Source organism: Glandiceps talaboti, chromosome 1 (assembly GCF_964340395.1).
Source record: "Glandiceps talaboti chromosome 1, keGlaTala1.1, whole genome shotgun sequence".
NCBI lineage: Eukaryota > Metazoa > Hemichordata > Enteropneusta > Spengelidae > Glandiceps > Glandiceps talaboti.
This window is the reverse complement of record NC_135549.1, coordinates 8,129,258-8,156,242: the sequence shown is the minus strand read 5'-3', so window position 1 is coordinate 8,156,242 and position 26,985 is coordinate 8,129,258. Positions and strand designations below refer to the sequence as shown.

The window sequence follows — 26,985 nt, the reverse complement described above, 5'->3', positions numbered from 1 at the left end:
ACATATAGTATCATAGATGTACAGTAATCGCATGTTAGACACTTGGAGAATCCTTTCATGCTAGAACTGCATGTATCTACATGATGTAGCTAGATGATCTAAAGAGCGTAGAACTGATCCTTGTGGTATGGGGATTAAAGAATTCAAGTTCGAATCATTGTAAATAACTTTTTCCGTTGAGACGTTTGCCAACATTACATTGCTAACAAATTTCACATTGGTTAATAGTGTAGTAATAAGCCTGACTCGTTATAAACAACTTATTATTTCAAATGACATTTTTTAAGTTTGGCGAAAACACAATGCTGTATGTTTATTCTCACAAACTTGTAGCACAGTGTGCATCTATCATAAGACTGGTCTCACACGTAAAGGCATTGCATATAGTTGCATTTCTGAATTGAATAAATGGTACACAGCACTAGCGAATATTCCAACAACTCATATCTATGAATTGATTTTCTTGCATCATTGGTAAAAACCCAAGGGACTCCTCTAAAAGGTAAACATTAACATCGTTTAAAATGCTGATTCTATAGGCCACCCTTTCTGACCTTCGTTCAAACTTATCAGCCACTATCTTTACAATCTATTTTCATTGTACTTTGGAAACCCCCCTGATCAGTTCTAGTCTCATGAGTCTAGTGATCGACAGTAAACAGGCTCTTCTACTGAAGTTCAAGACATGCACTAAGCTTACATGTACATCATAGAGTTTCAAGTTTCTTTCGAGAAGTTATTAAATTTCACAGTAACTTATAAACATAATTTTCTATTCATGTCCATTGTCACTATAATTAATAGCACTTACTAAGTACCAAAGAAGTACCTGAAATTAGCTTGAATCCCTTTACAACAACTGCTCTATCAGAAGAAACGCTTATACATATATTTTCATAACAATATTTTACCTGCAACTCTTTGGTCTTGTTATTTCTACTACTAGAAAACTTCCCATGAACAAGCTCAGTGCGCGAGAATTACCACTAATGTTAAATGATTACGTGATACCAGGAAAAGAGGATTAGAGGGTACATTACATGACTGTGTATGTAGTTGTCTAGCAACTGATCTTATGCCTGTAAACGTATTTTTGAAATTTAAACAAAATACGATATCTGGGCTTTTATTTCAAAAGTATTCCGAAACACACAATGCAATCACGAGCACATACATTTTCACAGGTATCAGGAATTTAATGATTATAGTTTTATTACTGAATTCGTCTTTTTGAGTCCCAGTCATCATGATCATGTCATGTGTAGCTTTGATCTAAGTTTAGAATTGATCTATGATCGCATGGAATTTTTTTATATTGTAGAAGAAAATCCGTACCGGTGCAGTGACAGTTGAAACCCAGGGGTACACATGTATTTATAAATAGCAAGCTCTTCCAAAAGCAATCCCCCTTGCCCGATTACCTCCGTGGCACGGTAAAGCACGTACCAAGCCCTGTTATTGATTCAACAAAGTTTGGTGATAAAGTGAAGTCGGTCGGTCAGCTGAATTTATATCTCACAAACTTGAACGGGTATTTTGAAGTTGCTAAATGACGGAAGTTTGGTGTAGGCGTATACTTGGACAAGACGTGTTCAGACACAACTGTCATTGATTTTAAAAAATGTCATGCAGGCATGGTATGATTAGACATGTCAACCACATTGTACCAATAAATAAGCTTATGGTCACAAAACGCCCATATATCATATATGCAATGGTTGTCGTTTTAAAAGTGGAAGGCAAAGTTTTCAATTTGATGTACATGTATGAATCGATTGCATTTACACGCAATTGTCCTATCGTTGGTACACTGAGACTTTGCTCCTACCCTCAGGTGCAACGGCTAGAGTTTCGGCGCGGCGTCGAGCGCAGTTGCTCGCACAGACGGTGGATATTAAACGCACAGGTCTGTGGGTGTGGGTATATTAATACTCTTCCTTGCGCGTGGTTCTGGGGCTAATATTTCATTCATTCAGTACTGTTTTCTTGTAAACATAGTAAACATTCTATTAATAGCATTAGCCTAATTCCGTTTTATGACATCATTCCCCTCTTTAGATGTGTTTCTTAGATCTCGAGTTACTTGTCTTGTAAGGCGTTTAAAAAAATGTTTCATTTTCCGTTACGTAATATATAGTACGCCTTCCAGGAAGAGATTATTGCTGATATCCGTAGTGTACTTATTAGTGTTACGGATACAACTACATCACCCTGGGTGTGGAACCCCCGGGCTTTCACGTCACTAGACAAGAAAAAGATATGACGGATATAAAAGTTAATCATTCCACTTGTTGACCACAGTTTCCTTATTGGTAAGCAAGATGAAACTACTAACTTCTCTTTGTCTCAGCATTTACATGCTGACTAGCTTGGCGACGTCGCAAAGAAACACGATTGAGCTACAGAACAATGCTTACAGTTCCATGCTGATAGCTATACATGAGAGTATAGCTGAAGATCCGTACCTTATAGATAGAATCAAGGTAAGGTAAAGTTAACTCACCTGTGTGCAGATTTAGAGAGTGGGGGCATGCGTTCGCTCTGAAGTTGATTTACAAGAAAGCCCCGAAAGTTCGCAAGGTACCGTGCTGCAACAGTTCCAAGCAAAGTATAATATACAAATATAAGTTAAGTTACTTTCTTTCGACATAACCAACGGTAATTGTGCTGTGATCAACATTGGCAATGTAGCCTGGAATCCCATTCGTTATTTCCCCCAAAAAAGGCAAATTTCAAAATCCCCAATCGCCTGGATTCTAGGCTACCGGCAGTGGTTCTTGAAATCTTAGCTTAGATCAAACAATTGTCGTCTTCTGGATAGTAATTTATACGAAATTCTGAAGTCTTTCAATTGTTACTTAGACTTCTACGGAGCATTTGATGGAGCTTCTTTGATTTTAAAGATCCTGAAATCTGCCTCGGTTTCACCAGTGACATTATATGACTAGCCCATTGTTTTATGTTAGCATTTATAATTATGTACCGGAGCATATGGAGGCTTTCTTTTTTGAATTATTTCAGCCAGACGACGGCGTGTTTTCGTGGGTTCATTTGTGATGTATTCATAGCTTAGGACCTTCACAGCTGGGTTAGAGAACAGAAACCAAATCAATCAGTGAATGAAGATCTTCACCTAATATTCACTTGTCAAAATGTTCGGACTAAAATGTCGAGTCGAGTCGGGGTGGGGGTGGGGCTACCAAATCAGTCTGGTCACCAGACATGTAGTATTCTAATGATAGAGAACTGAAAACTATATACAATTGGATTTATAGATATATTTAAAAACTATATCTCTTAAGCTAGGCATGTAAGGAAGTAGTGTGCGTCCTTCGGCGGTCCAGCTATACAACTGTAGGTGTAAATAATCTCAACATTTTGCAATACAGCCGCACGAAGTATGTGATAGCGATAGTGATATTGACACATGTCGATATGAGAAGCAAGTAATTAGCCTTGAAATGATGTACACATCAAATAAATGAATTCCTATCGAAATCTCAGTCATCGACCTTTGCACAATGTTTCCATATACATAGATTAACATTGTATTCGTATCTTGAGACGCCTAATTATAAGTAACAGTTCTAAACTCCACGACACCAAATGGATACGGATATTTGAATTGTCTGAGCCGGATTACCATTTCGTTGCCAGAGTGATACATATAATAATGTTGTATTGACAAATTAAATGTGTAATGACTGTTCTGTAAATAGAATGCTTCTAATTTTGATTAAACAGTGAGTGGGTGTACCAGAAGAAGAATTCAGTATAATGTCAATAGACAATACTGGGCCCCGTTTGGTTATACAGTAGTAACTAGTTTTTCTACAGTGGAATCTCCACGTGGTGCTACGAACAATCTCCGAATCAAGGTGCTTGTGGTTACGTACATTAGAACCGATTACCGTAAACATTCGTTATATTCATACTACAGAGCTACGTTAAACATTTGTTTACACAGAATTTCAGTTATATTCATACTGTTGAGAACCGCTCATCGGTACAAAAAGTGACTATGCTCCGAATTCCCACGTGATAAACTAAGTTTTGATACGAGCTACGAGAATGGGATACTGTTCTTGGCTTATAGCTAACCCTCATGAAAATGTTGGCCCATATTTATACCCGGACATATAACTCATAACTTATACATCGATACCCGTGTCTTACACTAGAAGCTATCCATGACTTCCAGTCTGTAAATATCCTTCACCGTGAAATATATCCAGACCATAGACTCTCATATAGAGTTATAATATACTTATATATACAGTTATTTGATTCAAATCCATGTATGTGTCAGCATTGTGGCATTTGCTTTGATATCGTAGTCAAACAAACTGTTAGTTACTATCACTTTGTGTAAACTTGTTTTCTTAGTTACGCATTAGATATAGGTATTACCTTTAATTATTACAGATAACAAATATTGATCTTTTTTTAACTTGAGGCAGTAACTTTGCACATACACCTTGTTTATCAAACTTGGTATGACTTCGTCGCCTGGGGTCATGGACGTGTGTGCATATTTCAGCCAAGGACCATTACCCCTAAGAAACAGACTTTTACAACTTGCGTGTAACATTTTATTTCAATGTGGAGAACCAGTGCAATGGTTATACATATAAAACATGCTAAAGCACATTTTGCCAATATGACATTTTTTGTGAAATTACAGTGTATAACTTTTGACGCAATTTCCATAGGTGCGCCAGTCTGCCTTTCATAAATTATGAACAAAGGACACTTGGGAGCTCTTAGACAGCTAATGACGTAGAAATAACTACATTTAAGTCGTTGTGAGGTGTAAATACATGCATCCATCAAAAGAATAACACCATAAATTCTTTATTTTCAACTCTGTCGCAGGAAGTATTTACCGGTGCGTCGTCGTATCTTTTCGTGGCATCGGACAACAGAGTCTACTTCAAAAACATCACCATACTGATCCCAAGGACTTGGAGCAACAATTTAACGGACCAACTAGCCACTTATGAACAATTTTGTATTGCTAATGCCGTAGTAGACCAGCCCAACCCTGAATATGGGGATACACCTTACGTCAAACAGATGCGTCCCTGTGGTGAACTTGGTGAATATATGCATATGACGTCACGATGGCTGACTGATGTGGAATTTTCCGAGTACTATTGGGGTGATTCAGGTAGGTTTGATTCTTTCGATCGATAATAAATCATGCCCCAAATTCCGAGCAAACTTTTGGTCGTTTCATTTCTTCACGCACATGTATATATAGACTGACAGGTTGAATTCCATGGTACAAATTAAATATCTCAGTTGTAAGATTTATTGACATGTAATGATTACTGGTCTCTATTGCATGTCCCTTAGGATGTACTGATGTTGTTTTAATAGAGATTCATATTCAGGAAATGTATAATTGTGAAGGTAAATACCAGACAATACCTCCTCATGCTCAGTTTGTGTGTTTAGTTAATATCGTGTTTTGTCGTTCGTGCGAACGACACATGAAAAACAAACAATGTTTCCAAGTACACAAACTACTTGTCACAAGGTCAGAGTATTCGAAGTGGGACGTGGTACCAGCCGATAGTATGAGATGTTACATTTAGATCTCATCGCATGATTTGCATAATAAATAGTTCCATCCATCTAAAAATATTACATGTATCCTTTGACAGAAGTTTATTCAATAAGTTTAAATCCATCGTGAAAGTATCCAAAACCGTTTTTTTTTAAATGAGTGGAGTTGTAATCATACATCTACTTGTCATTGACTGTATTATCATACCGATTAAATTCGAACACTGATACATCCCCGAGACTTTCCTTGGTGTTTCTATCTCAAGAAACTCTCCACACCAAGCTTCTCGAGATAGTAACCCTTAGACAAGTCTCATGGTGTAGAGCGAGCGCTTCTTGAGATACAAAGAACCAAGTATTCGAACCAAGACATGTCTCTTGGTGTGGAGAGCGTCTTGAGATAGTAACACCAAAACGTCTCTGGGTGTAGAGTCTTAGCTTCTTAATAGTAACACCAAGACAAGTCTTTTGGCTAATAAAGTACCTGGCACTTCTATCATATCAATAATTTAGTATCCACTTTTTAATTTTTCTAAACGATTCTTATAAGGAAGCTAAGTATTTCTTTGTCTAAACAATAATTATGTAGTTTTGGGCCACGTTTTTCTGAAAACGGCGGATCAAATTAAGAGTGCCGCATGGCTAGCATGGTCGAATTAACATCTCATACAACGTGATTTCACCAGTTAACATTCGAAAGCAAAACCCTCACAATAAGTGTTCATTTACCCTTGAATTTTATGTGTGTAGGGAGAGTGTCTCCATCTGATATAGGAACCACAAATGTGTAGATCGAGGTAAAGATTTGCATTGCAACAGCACAAACGAGGGCTACGTAGTCGGTGTAACATCTGAAACACGAGGGCTATGTAGTCGGTGTAACATCTACAACACGGGGGCTACGTAGTCGGTGTAACATCTAAAAAATATATAATGTCTTCTCTCTTATATTGATCCTTTATATCTTATCCATGTTTTGAATATTAGGTAAAGTCGTTGTGCACGAATGGGGGCATCTTAGATGGGGTCTATTTGACGAATACCCAATCGACGATGACGAACATTTCTATCTTGACGAAAATGGTCGAGTGGAGCCAACACGATGCTCCGAAGACATCACAGGACGATACTTGAACATCGACAAAAATTACGACAAATGTAATAAAAATCCCAACGCAGGTGTTCTGCCAGATCCCGGATGTAGGTTCTTTCCTGATTTGAAAAACAATAAAGGCTCTGGGTCGTTCCTGTTTGCCAATTATCTAGACTCGGTAAGTCAGCTGAATGGCCTTCTACTACATTTAGTGTTCTAAGCCATACAGAAGAGTAAATACTATGCATGCATGACTTAGAACAACTTATTCTAGTACACATATGAACATGTACCATTACAGAAAACAGCATTTTACCCATATCGAATGCAATTGTTAACTCAGTCTATATGATGCACACACTTTTTCTTCTTCCCATTTTGTCAAAACAAGTCAAGTACATGTATGTGTGTTCGTAATACTCTTATACGTACTATTTCCTCTTTTACATTACAGGTGCTACATTTTTGTCACAGTGACTCCAACAAGGATCAATCATCCTATCATAACAAACTTGCCAAAAATAAGCAGAATAAACACTGTACATACCGCAGTGCTTGGGAAGTGATGGCAGAATCACCAGATTTCGTAGATAACAACAACCCACCTCTAGAGTTCGCCGACACCGTACCAACATTTCGCATAGTTCAGGAGGTGCCGTTACGAATTGTACTAGTATTGGATTTGTCAGGCAGTATGTCCACAGTAAGTGTTGTTAGCTGACATTCTAGTACTACTTCTTTTCGTATGCTGAGAAAGAGAGAGAGAGAGAGAGAGAGAGAGAGAGAGAGAGAGAGAGAGAGAGAGAGAGAGAGAGAGAGAGAGAGAGAGAGAGAGAGAGAGAGAGAGAGAGAGAGAGAGAGAGAGAGAGAGAGAGATTGAAAGTCTGGTCCATGAGTAATTGACAATATGTTAGGCATATAGTCACAGTATAACATCTTTACGCACATTACAGAAATTTGCAGACAATTTATAATATGAATTGTCCTTTGTATTTGAATTTCAGAATAATCGTTTCAATTTGATGATTCAAGCGTCAACAAAATATATAATGTATACTGTTCCCGATGGTATGTATATTGGTATTGTGCAGTTCTCTGATGATGCTAATACGTATACCTTGGCAAATCTGACCTTGATTGATGGCGTTGAAACCAGAGAACAGTTGGTAGGTGCTCTGCCGCCAGCCCCAGGTGGTGGTACATGCATCGGATGTGGTCTTCTGAAAGGAATAGAGGTAACTCACTTTGCACCAAATACGTGTGTAATGCTAGACTAGTAAACCTTGGATGGTGTGTGCTACATTAGCCTACATTTGGCCATCTGACTTTAGAAGTGTCATTCTACAGAAATGTACTGTTGAGCCAGTATGTCGAATCAGATAGCCTAGTCTCTAGGTTTAACTTAGTACTTCATATTCAGTGCATGACAGTGTCTAAGTAAACCATAGAAAGTGGGAGAGAAGACTATCAGTTGTCGAAAGAGGGATTTTTTCAGTATTGATACCAACTTTGGCTCTGTGTGGCACTGTCCTGGCAAGGTCATGTCCATGTATCAGAGGAAGATAGTGGAAAATGTAGATTAGAGGCAGGGTTGGAGGGGGAGGGGAGGTTGGTGGGAGGGATTAAGATAGTGTATAATAGTAGTCTTCCTACTTAGCCGCGGCCCATCTTACATGAAACTGATATAACATAGCTTGACAGGGAATTCAAATTGCGAAGTAAAGTAATCTCTAACCGCAAATCTATCACGCTATCAAGTGGGTATAGCAATCGAATTTTATCTTATTGTGTAGTTGTGATCCAACTGCTGCATAACGTTAGAACGATTGTATTGAATTGTTTACTAAGGGTGACGATGGCAACAGTTCATTTATAACATATGTTATGTATCCTTTTTCAAAGACACTTGAAGATGGACCCGGTAAGACTGCAGCTGGGGGTGTTTTGTTCTTAGTCACTGACGGTGAAGAGAATCTTAGCCCTACCATCAGTGACGTAACAGGAGAACTAATCCAGAAAGAAGTGATTGTGGACACTTTGGCTTTCAGTGAGAATGCAGATGACCAGTTAACAGAGCTGTCAGAGCAGACCAATGGGCAATCGTTCTATTATTCAGAAAGTACAGAATCAACTGGTCTCCACGATGCCTTCTCAGCTACAATTACCGATCGAGTCTGCAGTGACAGTGAAACAACTATCCAGGTAGCGTCTATGTGTACATTGTCTAGACCCATGATGCTTCTTCGGTTCAAAGAACGCATGCAAACCAAACGCATGCAAACGAGGAAAATATACAAACGTTTTGAATTTATTAACTTCATCTGACAGACACTTGTAGCGAAAATTGTCACATATGCACATTGATTGTAGTCAGAACATTTTATGTCAAATGATTTCATTGTCTATACATACATCTTTATAAAGATCTTTGCAGTGACCATGACAGATTTTTTTTCCAACAGCCATGGTCCGTAAATGAATGACCAAGGAATTTATATCTACTTCCTTCTCTTTTCTTCACAGCTTGTTAGTTATAAAACTAGAGTGAACGGAGCGACGGATTACGAAGAGTACGTTTTCATAGATTCAACTATTGGGGAAGAAACGACCTTCTTTTTCTTCTGGGAAACTGCTGAAGTAAAAATAACATTGGTTTCTCCGAGTGGTAATATTATATCCAAAGGATCTCCGGAATACAAAGTTGATATCGCAACGAATGCCGTCATCATAGAGATACTAACGGAAACTGAGGTATATTTTCCTTTTTGTAGCACCGAGAACTTGTGGATTGTTGCTGTGTTGTATTATGCAGTAAATTATGACATTTGTTCAAGTAGCTAGAAAAGAATCGAACACATTGTCGATTTATTTAAGGTATTGTATAAGAAATACCTCACTATGAATCCAAAGATTTGCATTCACAATAGCCAAGAGTCTATGTCATCATGTCATATCAATTACAGCTAAGAAGGCTAAGACCCTATGAGCTATGAGCAATGTCATTTTTGTTTACTGTAGTTTAAGAAAATGAAAGGTCAGGTTGATAGCATCTGCGAAAGTTTCAGGCTTCGTTGATATTTCTAAAAAGTGGTAGTTGTGAATCAAAAATTCAGTAATTAAAGAATATTGTGTGATCAAATTAAATGGCCTATACCTTGGAAGATATTCTTCCTTTTGATACCCGAAATAGGCTAGGCAAACCGGTCGAGCAACATTTTTACATGTACTTGTTATAGACTCTCTACAAATGATTGATTGCATATCTTTTCAAGGTCTAATATTCACGGTTTGTTTTTTCCCGAACAGGTTGGTAGATGGAATTACACAGTGAGAAACCCATCACCTGTAGGTCAGATAGTTGAAGTATCTGTACAATCTAAATCATCAGATCCAAACAATCCTGGAATTCAACTAACCACTTCATTGAGTAGTCCATTGATAACCCAATCTCCACCTATGGCAATCATTTACGCAGATTTGCACAATGGATATTCCCCGGTTACCGGTGCAACAGTGTCAGCCGTGGTCGATCGACCTGAACCAATTAAGAACCCATCAGTCGAGATCCAACTTTTGGACAACGGTGTAGGTGAGCATGCGCACACAAATCATAAAGATTTCGAATGTTCCCCATCTTAGAATCCCTTGTGAAAACCATGTCAACCGAAACAGTGGTAAGAGTATGGCATGTAGCTCGACAATAAACCCCAGGTGGTTAACCTTACATTGTTGTATCATTTGTCTCAACACAATCCTACGAGCATAACATGAAACACATTGACACAACAAGATATATATCCAATTTAAGAAATATATAGTTTGGAGATTGTAATAACCATCTCTGTTTCTTTACCTGGTGGACTAAACATAACGAGGTGAAACAGACGAAATAGGACACTTAGTCTAAAACTAGTTTTTTTTTTATGGAAGGGATTCTAATTGATTCCAACTGACTTTCAAAGTAAGGGAAAATTGTCAAATATGACGATTGAGCGCAAGGGTGTCGTTGCTATATAGTGCTATTACAGGAGATATCATGAGTCTGGATCTACGACAAAGAACATCTCTCAACGACACTGGGATCCCAAATAAATTGCACGTACACCTATACTAAGTGTTGGCTTGCACAATATCCGCTGTGCTATTGTTGCAGTGACGTAGATCAATAGAGTCCTCCTCCTCTCTAATAGTTTATAGAATATAATTTCAACACTTTGTATATGGTCAAACAAAATGGAGTATTTACTTTACCAATGTGAAGTAATGAGCAAATAAATTTTACCATTCAGACACCTCGCATGTAATTACTATAAATTATCGTGTTCCACGTGTTTAGTATAATAAACTTTCATAGTTTTTCCCATCGCTTTTCAAAGTTTCAAATTGAATCGATCTAACAAAAGAAACACAAATGTCAGCAAATAAGACATCAGGGAGTTTTCTTGAATGACGAAATGTATGAACGTCTGGTTCGATTGTTTTAAATAAATGACCATGTCTTTTCTATCTAATACAGGTGCGGACCTGACGGCTGGTGATGGGGTATATTCGGCCTATTTTGTAGATTTTGTCGAGGCGTCCTGTCCTTCATCCTGTCGTTACAGTGTCCAAGTAAAGGCAAATGACAAAAATGGAAATGCAGCAATAACGAAGACCAGCAAAGTTGGAGCATATCCCATTGATTTATGTAAGTATAGTGATTTCTCTACGCATTTTACGAGTGTTTGGTTTACACCGGCGTCTAATTATACTGATACGCAATCTTAGAAATGCTGACTTAATTACAAAACAAAAAATAAATCCTTTGATGTTAGTGATAAAGATTGATTTAAAACCCGGAGATCCATGTAATGCGTGTAGTTAAGTACATAGCTAATCATTCGCCCACGTTTGCCCACACTTTATTGTGACTCAAGTAGTTTTTGCAGAGAGGTGTTATGAGTTTATATAAGTTGCTACTATTCGAATAAAGCCACGGTAGCTGTGGTTATAAACATTTCAGGTGTTGAACTTTGAACTGAAATGTTAGTGAAAAATTGAAATATTATAATGTTTACTTGTCAAAAATGTGCCGATGTTACAACGATGAATCTTCCACTCGAACTCACATATAATATTAATAAAAGGAAATGGTCAGGGGTTTGTTCATTATCATGACCAGTGTTTCTCGTGCTATAAATGACATTTAGAACTCTGAAACTTTCTGACGTGATGTCAAAAAAAAAATATTTATATTTACGGTCTGATAAAAACCCGTTTATACCAACAGTATATATTCTGGCGTGACTTCATTCTACAGTCTATGCAAAATGAAGTCATCATCACAAAACATGAATACTTTATATAAAAATGAAAACATTATTGAGAGTTATCACTACCTTGGTTTGATACGTTTTCATTCCAGAGAAAGAAATTCTCAAGAAACCCCAGAAACCGTTATAAGTCCATACGTTTCTATTGTTAAACTGTTCTTATCAGGACACTCCTGTAAACGTTACGTTAGATACGCATGTCGCCAGTCTTCTTTCCTTCCATAAGGCTTATCGTTTGATTTCGCCGCCGTTATCATGGATACATCTTTTCTTTTGTTGACAGCCGTATTGCCAACACCGGGAGATCCAAGTCCTGTTGGTGATTTTAACAGAGTTGCGTCTGGTGGCGCTCTTCAAATCGACGACAGCGTCCAATATACTCCCCCGGGTAGTGATCTTTTGGCACCAGGTAGAATCACTGATCTAAAAATTGTGGCAACATCGTACGAAGATGGGGTGATTGTGTTGCAGTGGACAGCTACTGGTGATGACTTAGATCAAGGCACTGGTATGTCTTAATGTCTGAGCTTGACGCCAATGACTTGAAACTACGAAACAATGCAATTCTACCAACAAACTATTCAGCAATCTATATTTTGGATATTACGAACATGATTGAAACAAACTGAGAGAGTTGGCTTTTTTAGAAAAAGAAATACTGAAGCACTTCTACATGGTCATCAATTATGACGATGATTGGCATGTCCTACCCAGCTCAATCTGATTAAAATCCGATGTAGATGTAGATGTCGGCTAATCGTTTATTGCTATTTTACCTTCGTTATTTTGCCTGAATTGACCTTCTTGCTTGGTACATGTTTACATTTTTAACCTGATCGCCTCCTAGAAATGTAAACATGTACCAAGAAGGCCAATCCAGGCAAAATAACGAAGGTAAAATAGCAATGAACGATTAGCCGACATCTACATCAGATTTTAATCAGATTGTACCCAGCTGTATCTTAGCTACCATTATTAGCATCTTAATTGAAGATCGTAGTGTCACGCATGTAATCACACACACACACACACACACACACACACACACACACACACACACACACACACACACACACACACACACACATACATACATACATACATACATACATACATACATACATACATACATACATACATATATATGTGTGTGTGTGTGTGTGTGTGTGTGAATATTTTAGGGAAAAAATAAACCGATTTACGAAGTTTTATTTATATATGTACGATAATTGTCATTCGTCAAGTTCATCAAGTTCACTTACGCAAATTTAGTTTGAATCATACATTGGGGAATAACGTCAATTGCTGATATGGAATTATTAACATTTTCAGTTAAGATTTTCACATATGATTAATTCACCCACCCACTAACTCACTTGTCCTGTTTTTTCTGCAATTAACAGCTCACCACTACGACCTTAGATATGCCACAACGTTTTCCGCCGTCTTTGATAATTTCGACAAGGCAGCAAACATTACAGATGATGACGTCATTGCAGGCAATCTTACCACACCACTACCGGCTTCACAAATAGAAAGTGTGAGCGTCCTCTTAGAGTCCTTGGGGACAGGTTCTACGTACTACTTCGCCATCAAAGCCGTCGATGAGGCTGGCAACGTAGGCGACATCTCAAACATTGGCCAGACAACACTGGTACCACCATTAGAAGAAAGCGAATTGGAAAGTTGGGAAATAGCGTTAATTGTTATCGGGAGTGTAATAGCTGCAGGAATACTAGTATCCGTCGTAATTGCGATGGTGTTCCACTACAAAAAGTCTGCCGGTAAAAACAGCAGGGTAGCATCACTGGAATCAATCAAGACCAAGAATGGAACCGATAATCCTGGACAAGTACAGGTACAAGAACCATGACGTTGCTGGTATCCTAGGTGACGCGAAAAGGTCTTCCCTAACCACTATTTATCGCTATATATATGTATATATATCCCAAACTATATTTAACTTAGAGAAACTAGTAACAACGCCAGCTCCTTACACATGTATCTAGACAGCACCACACGATATTGTATATTATGTACATGAAGTAGATATTTTCGGAATAAAACTGATCAGGAAAATTGTAATATTAGATAAAGGTTTATGTGTACGATACTGTGAATACACCATATTCTGGTTACCCCATCTGTACCCTCTCTGTCTTTTTCGAAAGAAGTGTCACAAAAGGACGCCCCGCATGAGGAAATAATAAGAGCTAAACTTGATTACATGGCAGTACATGAAGTGGTCAACAAAATGTGACCAAAACAACTCCATGAGCTACTAAACATTATGTAATCTGAACTAAAGTGAGAATTCAACTACTTTTGTTGTGAACCACTTCAAGGATGCCATAGTGAATCATCGCTAAGTTGCCACCGAATAGCGCTCCCTGTGTTCAATCTATGCAATCTTTTGTCTTTCTAATAACATGCATATGACGTATTACAGGATTATGCATAGTAATATTACGTCACAGGGTATAGAAAACAACCGTGACTTCAACTATACAAATACGAATTCACAATAATCAGTAAGAAATATTCTCCATTAGATTTAATTTGGTACTCATATTCCACAACACTTTTTCATACTCCATTTCAAGAGAGTAGAAGTGTGATTAACAGTAAGCTTATCCTACTAGTATACATTTGTAAACGAACACTTCCAAAATTCCCTTTCATGACATCGTAAGTTAAGTTATCGTTCTTTACTATGCAACTGCCAAACAGTATTATTTCATCACTTGAAATTGTTTTCAGAAAGCAAAGCCGTTGCTACAGTGATGAAGACTTCTTTCTGTTCAAGTAGAGGTTGATTTCAAGTCGTTGTATTTTCGAAACTTTTTTGTGTTCGCATTCTATGTGCTCCAAACGAACAGTTGTAAAGTGTATTTTGAATCCAACGAATACCTATAATCTTTACCATAGTATGTCAAGAACTTTACGTATTTATATTGTAATCCAAGTGATATTTAGTTGTTGAAAAAAGAATAAGTTAATTAAAAGTAGTCTTTGTACAGTTGGCTCACACATCTGTATGCCATACACATTATTTATCTTACCTGTGAAGTTGCAATTGTCAGAATGTTTCAAGGCTTGACCCATAGACATCATTAATCACTCACTTAAGGGTACCAACAAGCTGCTTACAGGTAAGAAATACATGCATGGTTGTACAAATACAAATTGTAATGGAACGTATAAATACATTGTTAGTTATCCAATATCTTATTTATTTAATTTACTGTAAATAAATAAATAAATATGGCATGAAACCCAACTACATCTATGAATCGTTTGCTTTGTTGATTGATTTATGTAACAACATGAATTATAACAAATGGGGCATGTAAACATCATTGACATCAACACACGATTAATCGACGGATATTACGTCAGCTAAAGGAGAGAAAGTCTTTCTTCGGGGGAACGCCCTGACCATAGACAAGTTTCGGGGGGTAAAGTAGGTTTACTTTGTGGGCGATGTCCATACAATGTAACTCTTCTGGGTATATAAACGGTGTAGCAGACCATAACAAGAAACACACCGTATATGCTTGACAGCTATCACTGCTATCGATCCGGTATCGATAGTCTATCTCACATGATGGTCTCCAAAGTCTGTACACTCATCCTATTTCTGGTCGCTGTGTTTGCAGTCTCTGTTCGAGTTTCGTGCGAACGGAACTCAATTTACTTAGAAAACAACGAATATACGGGGCTTCTGATAGCCATTAATGAGAGGATACCCGAAGACCCAACACTGGTAGATCGTATAAAGGTATGATGGTTAACTTTACTTTGTATAGAAATTAAAATCAAACAATCATCTTTCATTCTAGCATATTGAGTTACATTGATATAGGTCATCAGTTTGATCAGTTTCAAAGATGTTTCTAATTCGATGTTTTGAAAACAAAGATCGATGGCCTGGAGTACCTTCGTCCATCAACTTGAAGAAATGATTGTGCTTGTATTTGTACAATGAGCATGCGTATGAAGTATTTCAGTTGGTTAATGAATACTACATATTGTTTATCAAATCGATAACAGTCTATAAAACAGATATTACTTGGTCACCGCAACATCTCATATCTGTTCGAAGATCTTCATTTTAATTTATTGATTCTCATTCCAAAAGACTAGTCAAATATCGTTCAGAATAAACCCAGTTAACGTTTTTATCATCCATACAATGTCATGTACATATGCAAGCCTTGGATGGAATTTGAGACGTATTTACATATAAACAGTATTTTGAAGGCTGGAATATTGGTCGTTTAACATCTTCAAAATTTACTGGCTCGAAGTCTTGGGTAATACAGTCAATGGGAATTGGCGTTAAAAAGTAATAGTTACGTCCATTATGATAATATCATAGTTACCCTGTCTCTCTTCAAGACAATCTTCACAGAGGCGTCGGACTTTCTCTATGAATCTACCAAACACCGTGCCTACTTGAAGAATGTCACGATATTGATACCACGGACATGGAGCGATGCTTTGAGAGAAGAACCAGCAAGTATAGAACGCTTTGATCTCGCCAATGTAATCGTGGATGAAGCGAACCCGGAGTATGGAGACAACCCGTACACACGTCAGACCACACCTTGCGGTGAAGAAGCGGACTATATACACTTGACAGAGCGATGGGTGATTGATGAAAGCTACAGTCAGTATTACTGGGGCGTTTCAGGTAAAAGAAACCCAACTTTTCGGGCAAGGGCAAGGGTTATAGATGTGTCAATGATTAAAAAGAATAGCATGACAGTATATTTATGACCGGTGTCCATGCATTGTAATGAGATAGTTTTCACGTTATACCATAAACAGTACCGATCATCGCAATCCGAATCTGCATTAATTCTATAAAAGTAAGCAGAACAAATACACTTTTTTGAGAGAAAAATTCAATCATTAAATCGTTAGATGTCAACACAGTTGTATAATTAGGGACCTGGTTGGACAGAGGTTGATGAACATTTATTACGATAACGTTTAGGCAATGGATTATTATATATGCACCCCAGGCATATGTAATTATTACTATAGATGACTGTGCAATAGATTAGTAATGCAGCAACTACTTTCGATAAGCCACGTAGTATTTCTATAACTCTATTTACATTTGATATGTCTGTTTTATTTGTCCGACAGGTAAGGTGATAGTTCATGAATGGGGACATCTCCGTTGGGGATTGTTCGATGAATATCCCGTTGATGATGACGAACACTTCTACTATGACGAAAACGGCCAAATACAGCCGACGAGGTGTTCAAAAGATATCAAAGGCCAATCACGTGATATATACGATGGATATAGTTCCTGCAATACTGACCCAGACTCTGGAGTTATGCCAGGACCCGGATGCCGATTTTTTCCAGATTTTGAGAATTCTGCAACAAGCTCCTATATGTACGCTAACTATTTGAATGTGGTAAGTAAATGATGTATGCCGACGTTAAAATGGTTACAAAGGCGAGGCTAATTTTACCATTGGGATTCTTTACATGCAAGCTAAGCTTAGGGGACGTAAGAAAATTCATTTTCGCCTCCCCGCATCACGTGACCTCTGTGAAATAGTCATAAATTGCTTAGAAGAGGCCTGTTGTACACTAGGGCAAGATATTCTAAGGAAAACAGAACGTTAAGAGCTTCAAACCTCGAGCCAATGGCCACACAATTTTGAGGTCAGCTAGCTAGAAGAATAAAATAAGTTCATAACGTTGTTTCTTTCCCATAATGCCTCGTCCCAGAGTACAAGGCAGGTCGCCCCTCTTCTGAGCCACATTTGTCAATTTTTATAACCGCCCTCTAAGCAAACAGAAACTAGCTATGATACAACCAGTCTCCTCTTTGTTCTCCTTTAATACAAGGGATGCATTTAGCTAAAGAATACATTTAGCCAGAAAAGTTAACGTCACATTCTATACCTGTCGTTAGCCGGCAAAGTATATGAGAATCAGACAAAATGCCCAACACTTTCTTGTTACACGCAATTCTAAAATTCGTCAATGTAATATCGTTTCTACCGAAACACAATATACACTTGTCGATAGACGTGTACATTTCCAAGCGTGTGAAGGTATTACATTTTCACATTCTGCTTAATTTTCAACATAGATAAGGCTAGCTCATGTGCTATTGAATATTCCTGGCATCGTTTCTAATAATAGTCATGGGCAAAGAAGTTTCCATGATCCACGGTTCATTGTTATTGTATGTGACTATGTAACTAATAGCTGTCTTACGAACGTCTAGTCTAGTAATCATTAAGGTCGGAGACGTAATGAAACATGGTCACTGATTTCTCTACAGATAACAGACTTCTGCCACAGTGAGCCAGAAGGTACTGAAAAATCTCGCCATAATCAACAAGCTAACAACAAACAGAACAAACAGTGCGACTATAGAAGTGCTTGGGATGTGATGTTAACAACACCCGACTTCAGACGCGGTGCGAACCCACCAAGACGAATTGAAGACACGACTCCAACATTCAGAGTGGTGCAAGAAGTTGAGATGAGGGTGGTCTTGGTACTGGATGTTTCTTGGAGTATGACAAGGGCAAGTTACTTCACTCAGTATAAGAGGGCTTTGACATTTTTATGTGGGGTATTATCAAAGTCACTTGTATCTTGTGATAAATAGGATATGGAGCAACCACTCGTACGAAGACAGACATGTTTAGTCTACACTTACTCACACGTTCGAGTGAGAAAACATGACTGTGGGAGACATTACTATACCTTTATGTCTATCATGCATTTATAACGAACTTCTTATGTTAGTCTGGGTACAAAGTAAGTTGCAAAAACTGTATTACATGTAAAATATTGTTATCTGAAGTCAATTTCAAGTTGTTGTTTTTCCCCAAAATCGTTTCGTTTTCTAGGAGAACAGACTAGAGCTTCTGCACCAGGCATCCACTAGATACCTTCGCTATGTCGTACCTAATAATACTTGGGTCGGTATTGTGGAGTTTGCTTCTGAAGCAGACACTTTGTCGCAGATGGTCCTTGTGGACGGGAATGAAATTCGTGAAGAACTGATAAGCATGCTACCTAGTAGCACTCAGTCACATACTTGTATAGGGTGCGGTCTTCTTGAAGGTGTCAAGGTGGGTTCTTCAGTACCTTTTAAACCATTTTTCTATACATTTCATTAATCATACTTCTATTCGAGTAGATGAAATGACATGTGATAAACTGTAAATGTTTGTAACAGATTCCGCTATTCTCCTAAAATTTTCCAATGAATTTTAATAGGTAGATCCGTACAGTTATCATTTTTTTATATCCGTTAACGGTAAATTCAAAGTAAAGAATTCAATTAATCTCCGGAAAAAACCTTGAATCTCTAGAGAACCAGATCTAAAGCCTGAAGCTTTCTGACATATGATAAAGCCCTGTGAACTCTTCTTTAGATACTCAGAAATGGTCCTTACGACACTGCTGCAGGTGGGATTTTATTTCTAATTACTGATGGCAAAGAAAACACGTCACCCTTAATCGATGATGTCATAGACAAGCTAGTGAAATGGAAGGTTGTAGTGGATTCCCTAGCTCTAAGCGAAGACGCTGATCCACAACTGGTAGAGCTGTCAGATCGAACTGGTGGACGTTCGTATTACTATTCAGGAAGTGCACAATCTACGGTCTTGCATGATGCATTGATTGATTCAATAACAAGCCGAACTGGGTCTAACCCCGATACAAGTGTGCAAGTAAGTTTTTTTTCAAATTGACAGTAGTTTACTTTAAAGCTCAGATCATTGCAATTGCGGTCGGAGGTTTCCCAACCTATCACTAACATCCTCTGATGATGCGACGACATACATGTAACTGTAAGTGTAACGCTTACTCGTGGACACTGTATGTGGTTATTGACTAATTTCTCTGGCTTATGCTCTATGGGTGTGCTTTACTTATGGTAAATTCAAAATCCTCATCATGGAAACGCTTTCCGTTCTCAAATGACATTTTAGACTGGAGCACATATTTTGTTGTTTGAAGGGAAGTCCGACGTTGTACTAGGCTAGTTTGCGCTTGTTTCACATGATTCCTCTCGTCGTATTATGTGTTGTTGCAAACCTTCCCAAACTGAAAACAAAAAATCGATTTTAAAATTCAATAAAATTATTCCCAAATATGACCATTCTAAATGTCTTTGTTAGCTGACAAGTTTCAGATCAGTCCTTCCAAGTAGTGGCATGGTGACGAAGCAAGTGCACATCGACGCAACCATTGGTAGGGATACACAATTTATGTTTTTCTACGTGGACATAGAAGTAGAGGTTACAATACAGAGTCCATCAGGAGTTACTTACACGAAACACTCAACAGTGTACAGAATTGACCAAACTTTGAAAGCTGTCGTAGTAAACATACCAGGCAATGCAGAGGTGAGTATTACCATGATGTGTGCATATACCGTAGCCCGCTTGTAATGTTAGCATATGGATAGTACAGTAGAAATGATATTGGCTTGGTGTTTAATCAATGGGGCATGATATTTTGACACAAAGATGGCCACATTTCAACTCATCAAACCTAATAATAACATAGAGACAACACACACAGAAGGATCCTTTGTCCAATCAAAAGTGACAAAAGATCAGCTTTCTTTAACAGTTCAGTAAAACAGGCTTCTTCTGAAAAAGTTGGAAGAAGTTGGAAGGTGTGTTTATGATGGCCGTCACGGAGCTACAAGGAATTTGCATGTTATCATTAGCTAATAGTATGTGATGTCTAGATGTTTGCTCTCGACGGTCCGGTTCTTCATGTACAAGACAGTACGTGCATACATAACATTTTCTGGGCCAATTTAATTGTAATTTGTTGTCATAGACATACCATTCTTTTCACAAATTATGGGGAAAGTCGTTGAACGTCAGATATCACTCTAAATGTTGACATTTGATATTGATGACTAAAATCATATTCTCTCCATATTAATAAATGAACTTGTACTTGGCTTATACGTAATCAGGTAGGTGAATGGTCGTACACCATAACCAATGACTACACAGAAGACCAAGCTATTCAGGTGTCCATAGAATCCAAATCACTGGACGCAAGTGCATCGCCGATAAGAATCCAGTCTACTCTAAGTAGTCACAAAATATCGGAATCTCCACCAATGGCTGTCATTTATGCCGATGTCAGACAGGGACACATAGCTGTCAAAGGGGCAGTTGTCATAGCAACGGTTGAAAGACCTGCACCTCACGAATCCATTGATGTACGACTCCATGATAGAGGAACAGGTGAATAATTTATTAATCATTAGAAAATTTAGGTTTGTCTGCGCACATAGAAAGTTTAGGTCTGTCTGCACACAAAGAAAACATCAATTGCTTACTTATTTAGTACCAAGATGAATCCATGATATATATATTTTTTTAAATATCCAATTCCTGATACCCTCGATTGATCTATGATTAACATTTCCGCGGGGGAAAAAATCATAAAAATACTATCTCTGTCCATTACCACTATGCCTTTGTCCTTTACTTTGATAGGAGCTGATATCAATAAAGATGATGGCGTGTATTCGGGATACTTTGTTGACTTTGTTGATGCCAAATGCAACGGGGAATGTCGTTATAGTGTTCGTGTGACTGCCAGTGATTTGGAGGGAACAGCACAGACCAGAACAAGTGGAATGAGTGGGGCAATGCCTTCGGAATTATGTAAGTTGGACTTCGACATAAAACTCGAACATTACTATACGAACACCTTCAAGTTTCAGCTAATACGTTCAGTTCGGCCATGGTTTTTTTTTTTAATTTTAACGATATTCTTACATATCCTCATTTCTCCCAACATATTATCCGAAAATCTAACGCGTGTTTTTTCTCAGCTTCAAAAGGCATTCGCAGAAAAAAATCTTAGTATTATACAAGACAGGGTATTATACTGATGATGATAAGTTGTGAGTGTATAACATGAGATCGTGCAGTGTCATTCTTATTTATTTTCAAATAAGTCTCGAGTTTTGCTCATACTTCTGTCTTGTCACTAGTCTGTAAACAACTTGATCATCTCGTTCAACAGCTGTGATACCAGAAAAGACAGACCCTGTTCCCGTCGGAGGTTTTGACAGATCAACTCTAGGTGGCGTACTCCAAGTCGACGAACAGGTGCAATATAGCCCTGCATACCAGGACCTATTTGCACCTGATAAAATCAAAGATCTAAAGGTTCACGGTACTTCATACAGTAACAGTACGGTAACACTCACATGGACCGCTGTTGGGGATGACTTCGATCGTGGACAAGGTAAAAAATATACTTTCATTTGACTGAATTTAAATATTTAACTTCGAAATCATCTTACAGCTGTTGTCATTGCCAATTATGTGAGTAGTCATCTGAAGTTTGAATAGAAATGTTCTTTCGATTCGCATTTTGAATTAAATTTAAGGCTTGGTGTACCTTCATAAATTATTTCCAATAATAATGTCATCCAAGTTGACGACACTATGAATTTCGTGAATATGCACATTTTTTGGCGAGGGAAACTTGTAGAAACTTATTCGAATTTCTTATATCGTTGCAGCTGAACGTTACGAGATGTACTTTGGCAGACAGGTAACAGATATCTTTACCGCCTTAGATGAAGGTAACAAAGTCAGTCAGGATTCGGTGGCTGGTGGAAACATTCATACACCAATGTTATCGGGACAACGGGAACAAATAACAATTCAAGTGATGTCGGATGATCATGGTTTCCTGTATTACTTCTGTGTTATCGCCGTAGATGATGCTGGAAACAAAGGTCCACCGTCTAATATCGTCCTGGCAACTCTAGTACCGAACGTCCGTGAACCGAACTCGGCATATGCAGTTGATGACGATGACGTTATCATGTTAGTTCTTGGTCTGAGTATAGCTGGAGTTTTCGTCCTCGTCGTAGTAATGTTTGTCATTACTTGGCTCTACATCAAAAGACGAGAACGTGCGAAAGAGGGCGGTACGAAATCAAAAATCGTCGAAGGACAACAAGACCATGATGACGACATTGTAATTGCCTTTCCCCAATACTGATCGCTTCGCGTTTGCTAGTAACGTTTTGCATTCCCAATACACAAAGTAAAGGAAAACTCCAAACAAACTTATTACTGCCTTTAGTACACTTTTAATAATCTTTTCTATGAACTTACATGTGATTTTTTTGGTGGTGAAATATCACCTATATATACTAGTAGGTTTATACTTACTCAGCTTTGAAATCTTGTGGAGATACCTCTAGTGCATATAACTTTTGTTCAGCGACCATTTCGTGGTTTTCCTGTGTGGGCTTATGGAAACCTGATATCACATTTACTATTATCTCGTTGCATTACAGACTGAGTCTAAGAGATTGTGGTCAATGTGATGTCATCACCAGAACCATTGCATGAATCCCCAAAATGACTGAAAATGTCACGTGCAGCCAAACTTCTTTACAAGATTTCAAAGTTCAATAAGGTACTATTTTATCACCCAAAATCATAATTAAGTTGATAGAAGTAATCAATACGACTATATTATTAAAAGGCAAAAGTAAGTCTGGCAGAGATTTTTCCGATACAATGAGACAAATACGTTATATTGTTAGACTGAGTGGTAATATCTAATGTAATATATATCAATAGTTACTGCTATATTAGAAACATTTGCACATCCGAAGTATGAATTTCTCAACGTGTAATTGGTTCCCGACTTGAGTAGTGCCATTCATGTAAATCTCAACTATACTACTAACATAACTTTTTCATTGTATTTCTTCATACTGATCACGTATAATCGGAAATATAAAATTTCAGTGTCAGCACTGCGTATCAACAATGTTTAACACAACATCATCCTAGGAAGTCAATACGAGTAAAGGCTGTCAATGTAATCAATAATTTATCCATATTTGACCAGTATTTATAGTCGGATATTATGCTATCTACATTTTTTTGAGGTAACATCTCGATGGAAATTCCGTATTGGCCATGTTTGAAATCTCATGATGAAAATACATTTCTAAACTTGGCTGACTGTTTGTGTGAAAGAAATGTAGATTATCGTCTTGCTACGTACCACAATGTGTATTTCCTTCTTCTCTGTTAGTCTTACTGAGATTTAGACAGTAAAATACGTCGCCGGGGCGTCCTTATCATCGCTTCCCCTAACGATAAGAGCGCCCTCAACGGCCGATATTTCAGTCTACTCTTATATGAAAATATAGATTAGTCGAAAACTAAGTGTGTCGATCGATGATTCGACAAAAGAATTTACAGTTTAAGTTAATACATAAACAGTGTTCTTCTCTGTCAATAAGTAAATCTTTCTTTGCCCTAATATCTTGCCAAAAAAACAATATGATAAAGTGTAGCGCTGTAATATTTCAATTATTCATTAATAAAACATAATTAATCTCTTATATGTAGTACGTCAATGATGTATTAATTTTGTACGCTCACAGAGAGTACAATGGACCATACATATATGTGTGAATGTCATGGTGATCGGATTTCTTCCGTACTGAAGTATACAGCAGGGCACTCACACATGAAAGTGATACGAACGTGTCCGTTAATGGATTCATTTATCAACAGTGTTCATTTCACTGCATTTCATTGCACTTCCTTAATCTATCCTGATCACATTGCATCAGAATGGACATCTTGTCCGTGTCATCATGATTGCAGTTACTTATAAAGAGATGTGTAAAGTCATCCATGGGTAGAACTAACAAAGGGTGGTCCAATTTCTTCCAGAACACCTATACATTTTGCGACTAAAAGCAAAAACCCATACAATCATCAAAGAGAGAGTATCGATGGGGGGGAGGGGGCTAGTGTCATGCACTTCATAAAAAGACAATAGATTGGTTAACATGTATGCCCTAAATTATATTATGATTTTCCATTACATGTAATAGTTTCGTAAGTTTTACACCATCCGTCTAAATTAAGGAATGCAACATTAGATTCTCACGTGTTGAAACTGCAAGATGGAGTGCAAGAGTATGTCTAATTGATATATATACACAACACACAATTTTAAATGACATTGCACTAATTTTAACACGATTATAACCCAATGCAAATATTTCTCTACATTGACTACACAAACCTAGTCCACCGCTGTCTGAATACCGTCACCTATGTAAGCATGCAGTGACCCGCACAACGGGTATAAAATCGCATAGACGTTCGGGGAACCACAGTTTTTGTATTCTTCCATGGCATTACTTCTCAGATGAGGAATTCGCGGCAAAATGTTCCACTTTTCAGTTGTTTGAATAGATAGAATCATTACAATATGATAAATTCTATAAAGTAAGATGAATTCACATAGAAGTTCGTAGTTGTGATTCGTCATCGTATTGCTGTAATTTTTCAGTGATGGATCGTCTATTTTGTCATGTATATTTCACGTGTCCTTGACACGCAAGTGTTCCAAGGTAATTACTTCTCCTCAGCTATTTTCTTGGCACTTCTTCCGGGTGGCGAAAGTAGGTGTGTATCACAAAAAACGTAATGCGTTAACACATACCTGGGATAGCGTTTTAATGGAGAAGGCGTCCCATAAGAAAAGTTTCATGGAGCTCAGTACTATTTGCGTTTTTGTCGTTTTGAGTTTCTTACAGCAGTGTCATGGTAACTTGGACACTAACGTTAAAGTTAGCGTCAAATTAGAAAACAACGGTTATGAAGGCGTCGTTATTGCGATACACCGTGACGTCGAAGAAAATTCAACTCTACTGGAGCAAATAAAGGTAGGCTTAAACATACACATGTATTTCAGGAGGACTGTGAACAATGAAATACGGGAATTGATTTTCAGAACCTGATTGGTAATTTTAAGTACACGATCAATTAAAGGAGAACACAGAAGAATCGAAGCTACAAGTAAACCACTTTTAAAACCCATGACACAGAGTAAGGCATTCATCAAATTCAGAGCTCTATCCAGGTTATCTCTGGACTCAATGCAGTGAACCCCTATTTGAATTCATTGTTTACACATAAAGTAAACCACAGCGTTAAATGGAGAAAGTTGAAGAAGTTCTCGTATTTTAATACATCTCTTTTGTGAAATCTTGCCAGCTACCTCGTCCCTCTCCGCTGACTTTTGTCAGGCATGCTTGCACTCGTGTCATTTTCTCTTTCAACAGTATACCATTTTGTATTTATCATTACATGCAAGTTCTAGTCGTCTAGTAACAGGGAACATTAAAATGTAGAATATGGCCATGGTACGGCGAGTGTACACAGGTTAAAGAGAAAGTATGTTGCTGCGTTACAACACTAAAGATAGCATAAAGCATGTTGCCGCACACTTCAATCAGATTGAGGGCACTAAGATCTGGATCAATGAGGTCGCCAGCATACTTACCCTTGCAAACTTATGCTAACTACTGGCAAATTTAAAGTTACTCTTCTATCTGTTGTGAAACCAGAGTTGGTATTTGAATTATATTCGCTTATTTCTTATAAAATGCTTACAGCTTGACAGTACCGGATAGAAATATTTCGCCTATGGCTGTTTGGTGTTGTGGTAAATCATACGAAAATCACTTATTTCTAAACCCGTTTGGCTTTGATGAACAAACTAAATCTATTTTGATACGAATTCGCCTTGGTGCTTACTGTAAAATAAAACTGGTGTGCATTTTATCATCAATATTCATTGCGTGTCTGTTGAAACGAAAATTGTACATGTTTTTAACTTGTAAAATTACACAGTTGACTCGCAGACAATTGTATAGCCTTTGTTTACACACCTCATTAATATACTAAGTAGAATTACCCTACATCCAAAAACAACATAAATGAGAAAGTCAATTCGACTGTACAAACAATCGAAGACTGTCCCTAACATAAAAAACAACCACGCATATACCACATATGTATATAGGTCACGTGTGGTTAATATGTTAATTCTATTAAATTGCCTCAGTTGGATATAATAGAATTGTTACCAGAAATATTCACTTGATCATAGGGGTCGCAACGTACCTCTACA

At 37.7% G+C, this 26,985-nt stretch overlaps 2 protein-coding genes across 2 annotated transcripts; both read left to right on the top strand.

The window, feature by feature from the left end:
* Window positions 1-2,321: 2,321 nt before the first annotated feature.
* Window positions 2,322-13,849, top strand: LOC144440486 (calcium-activated chloride channel regulator 1-like). Its single transcript, XM_078129905.1, has 11 exons — window positions 2,322-2,483; window positions 4,876-5,170; window positions 6,559-6,842; window positions 7,119-7,376; window positions 7,669-7,899; window positions 8,567-8,866; window positions 9,188-9,415; window positions 9,971-10,253; window positions 11,181-11,351; window positions 12,260-12,484; window positions 13,380-13,849. The coding sequence occupies exons 1-11, from the start codon at window positions 2,322-2,324 to the stop codon at window positions 13,847-13,849; spliced, it is 2,907 nt and encodes a 968-aa protein (XP_077986031.1).
* Window positions 13,850-15,583: 1,734 nt separating this feature from the next.
* LOC144440403 (calcium-activated chloride channel regulator 4A-like) lies at window positions 15,584-23,028 on the top strand. The gene is made up of 11 exons (XM_078129805.1): window positions 15,584-15,757; window positions 16,378-16,672; window positions 17,134-17,414; window positions 18,296-18,544; window positions 18,873-19,097; window positions 19,404-19,703; window positions 20,154-20,381; window positions 20,969-21,245; window positions 21,501-21,671; window positions 22,036-22,260; window positions 22,541-23,028. The coding sequence occupies exons 1-11, from the start codon at window positions 15,584-15,586 to the stop codon at window positions 23,026-23,028; spliced, it is 2,913 nt and encodes a 970-aa protein (XP_077985931.1).
* Window positions 23,029-26,985: the final 3,957 nt, after the last annotated feature.

Coding starts and splice junctions, on each gene's coding strand:
- LOC144440486 (XM_078129905.1), top strand. CDS start 2,322: ATGAAACTACTAACTTCTCTTTGTCTCAGCATTTACATGCTGACTAGC. Junction 2,484..4,875: donor ACCTTATAGATAGAATCAAG/GTAAGGTAAAGT, acceptor ACTCTGTCGCAG/GAAGTATTTACCGGTGCGTC. Junction 7,900..8,566: donor GTCTTCTGAAAGGAATAGAG/GTAACTCACTTT, acceptor CCTTTTTCAAAG/ACACTTGAAGATGGACCCGG.
- LOC144440403 (XM_078129805.1), top strand. CDS start 15,584: ATGGTCTCCAAAGTCTGTACACTCATCCTATTTCTGGTCGCTGTGTTT. Junction 19,098..19,403: donor GTCTTCTTGAAGGTGTCAAG/GTGGGTTCTTCA, acceptor ACTCTTCTTTAG/ATACTCAGAAATGGTCCTTA. Junction 21,246..21,500: donor ACTCCATGATAGAGGAACAG/GTGAATAATTTA, acceptor TTACTTTGATAG/GAGCTGATATCAATAAAGAT.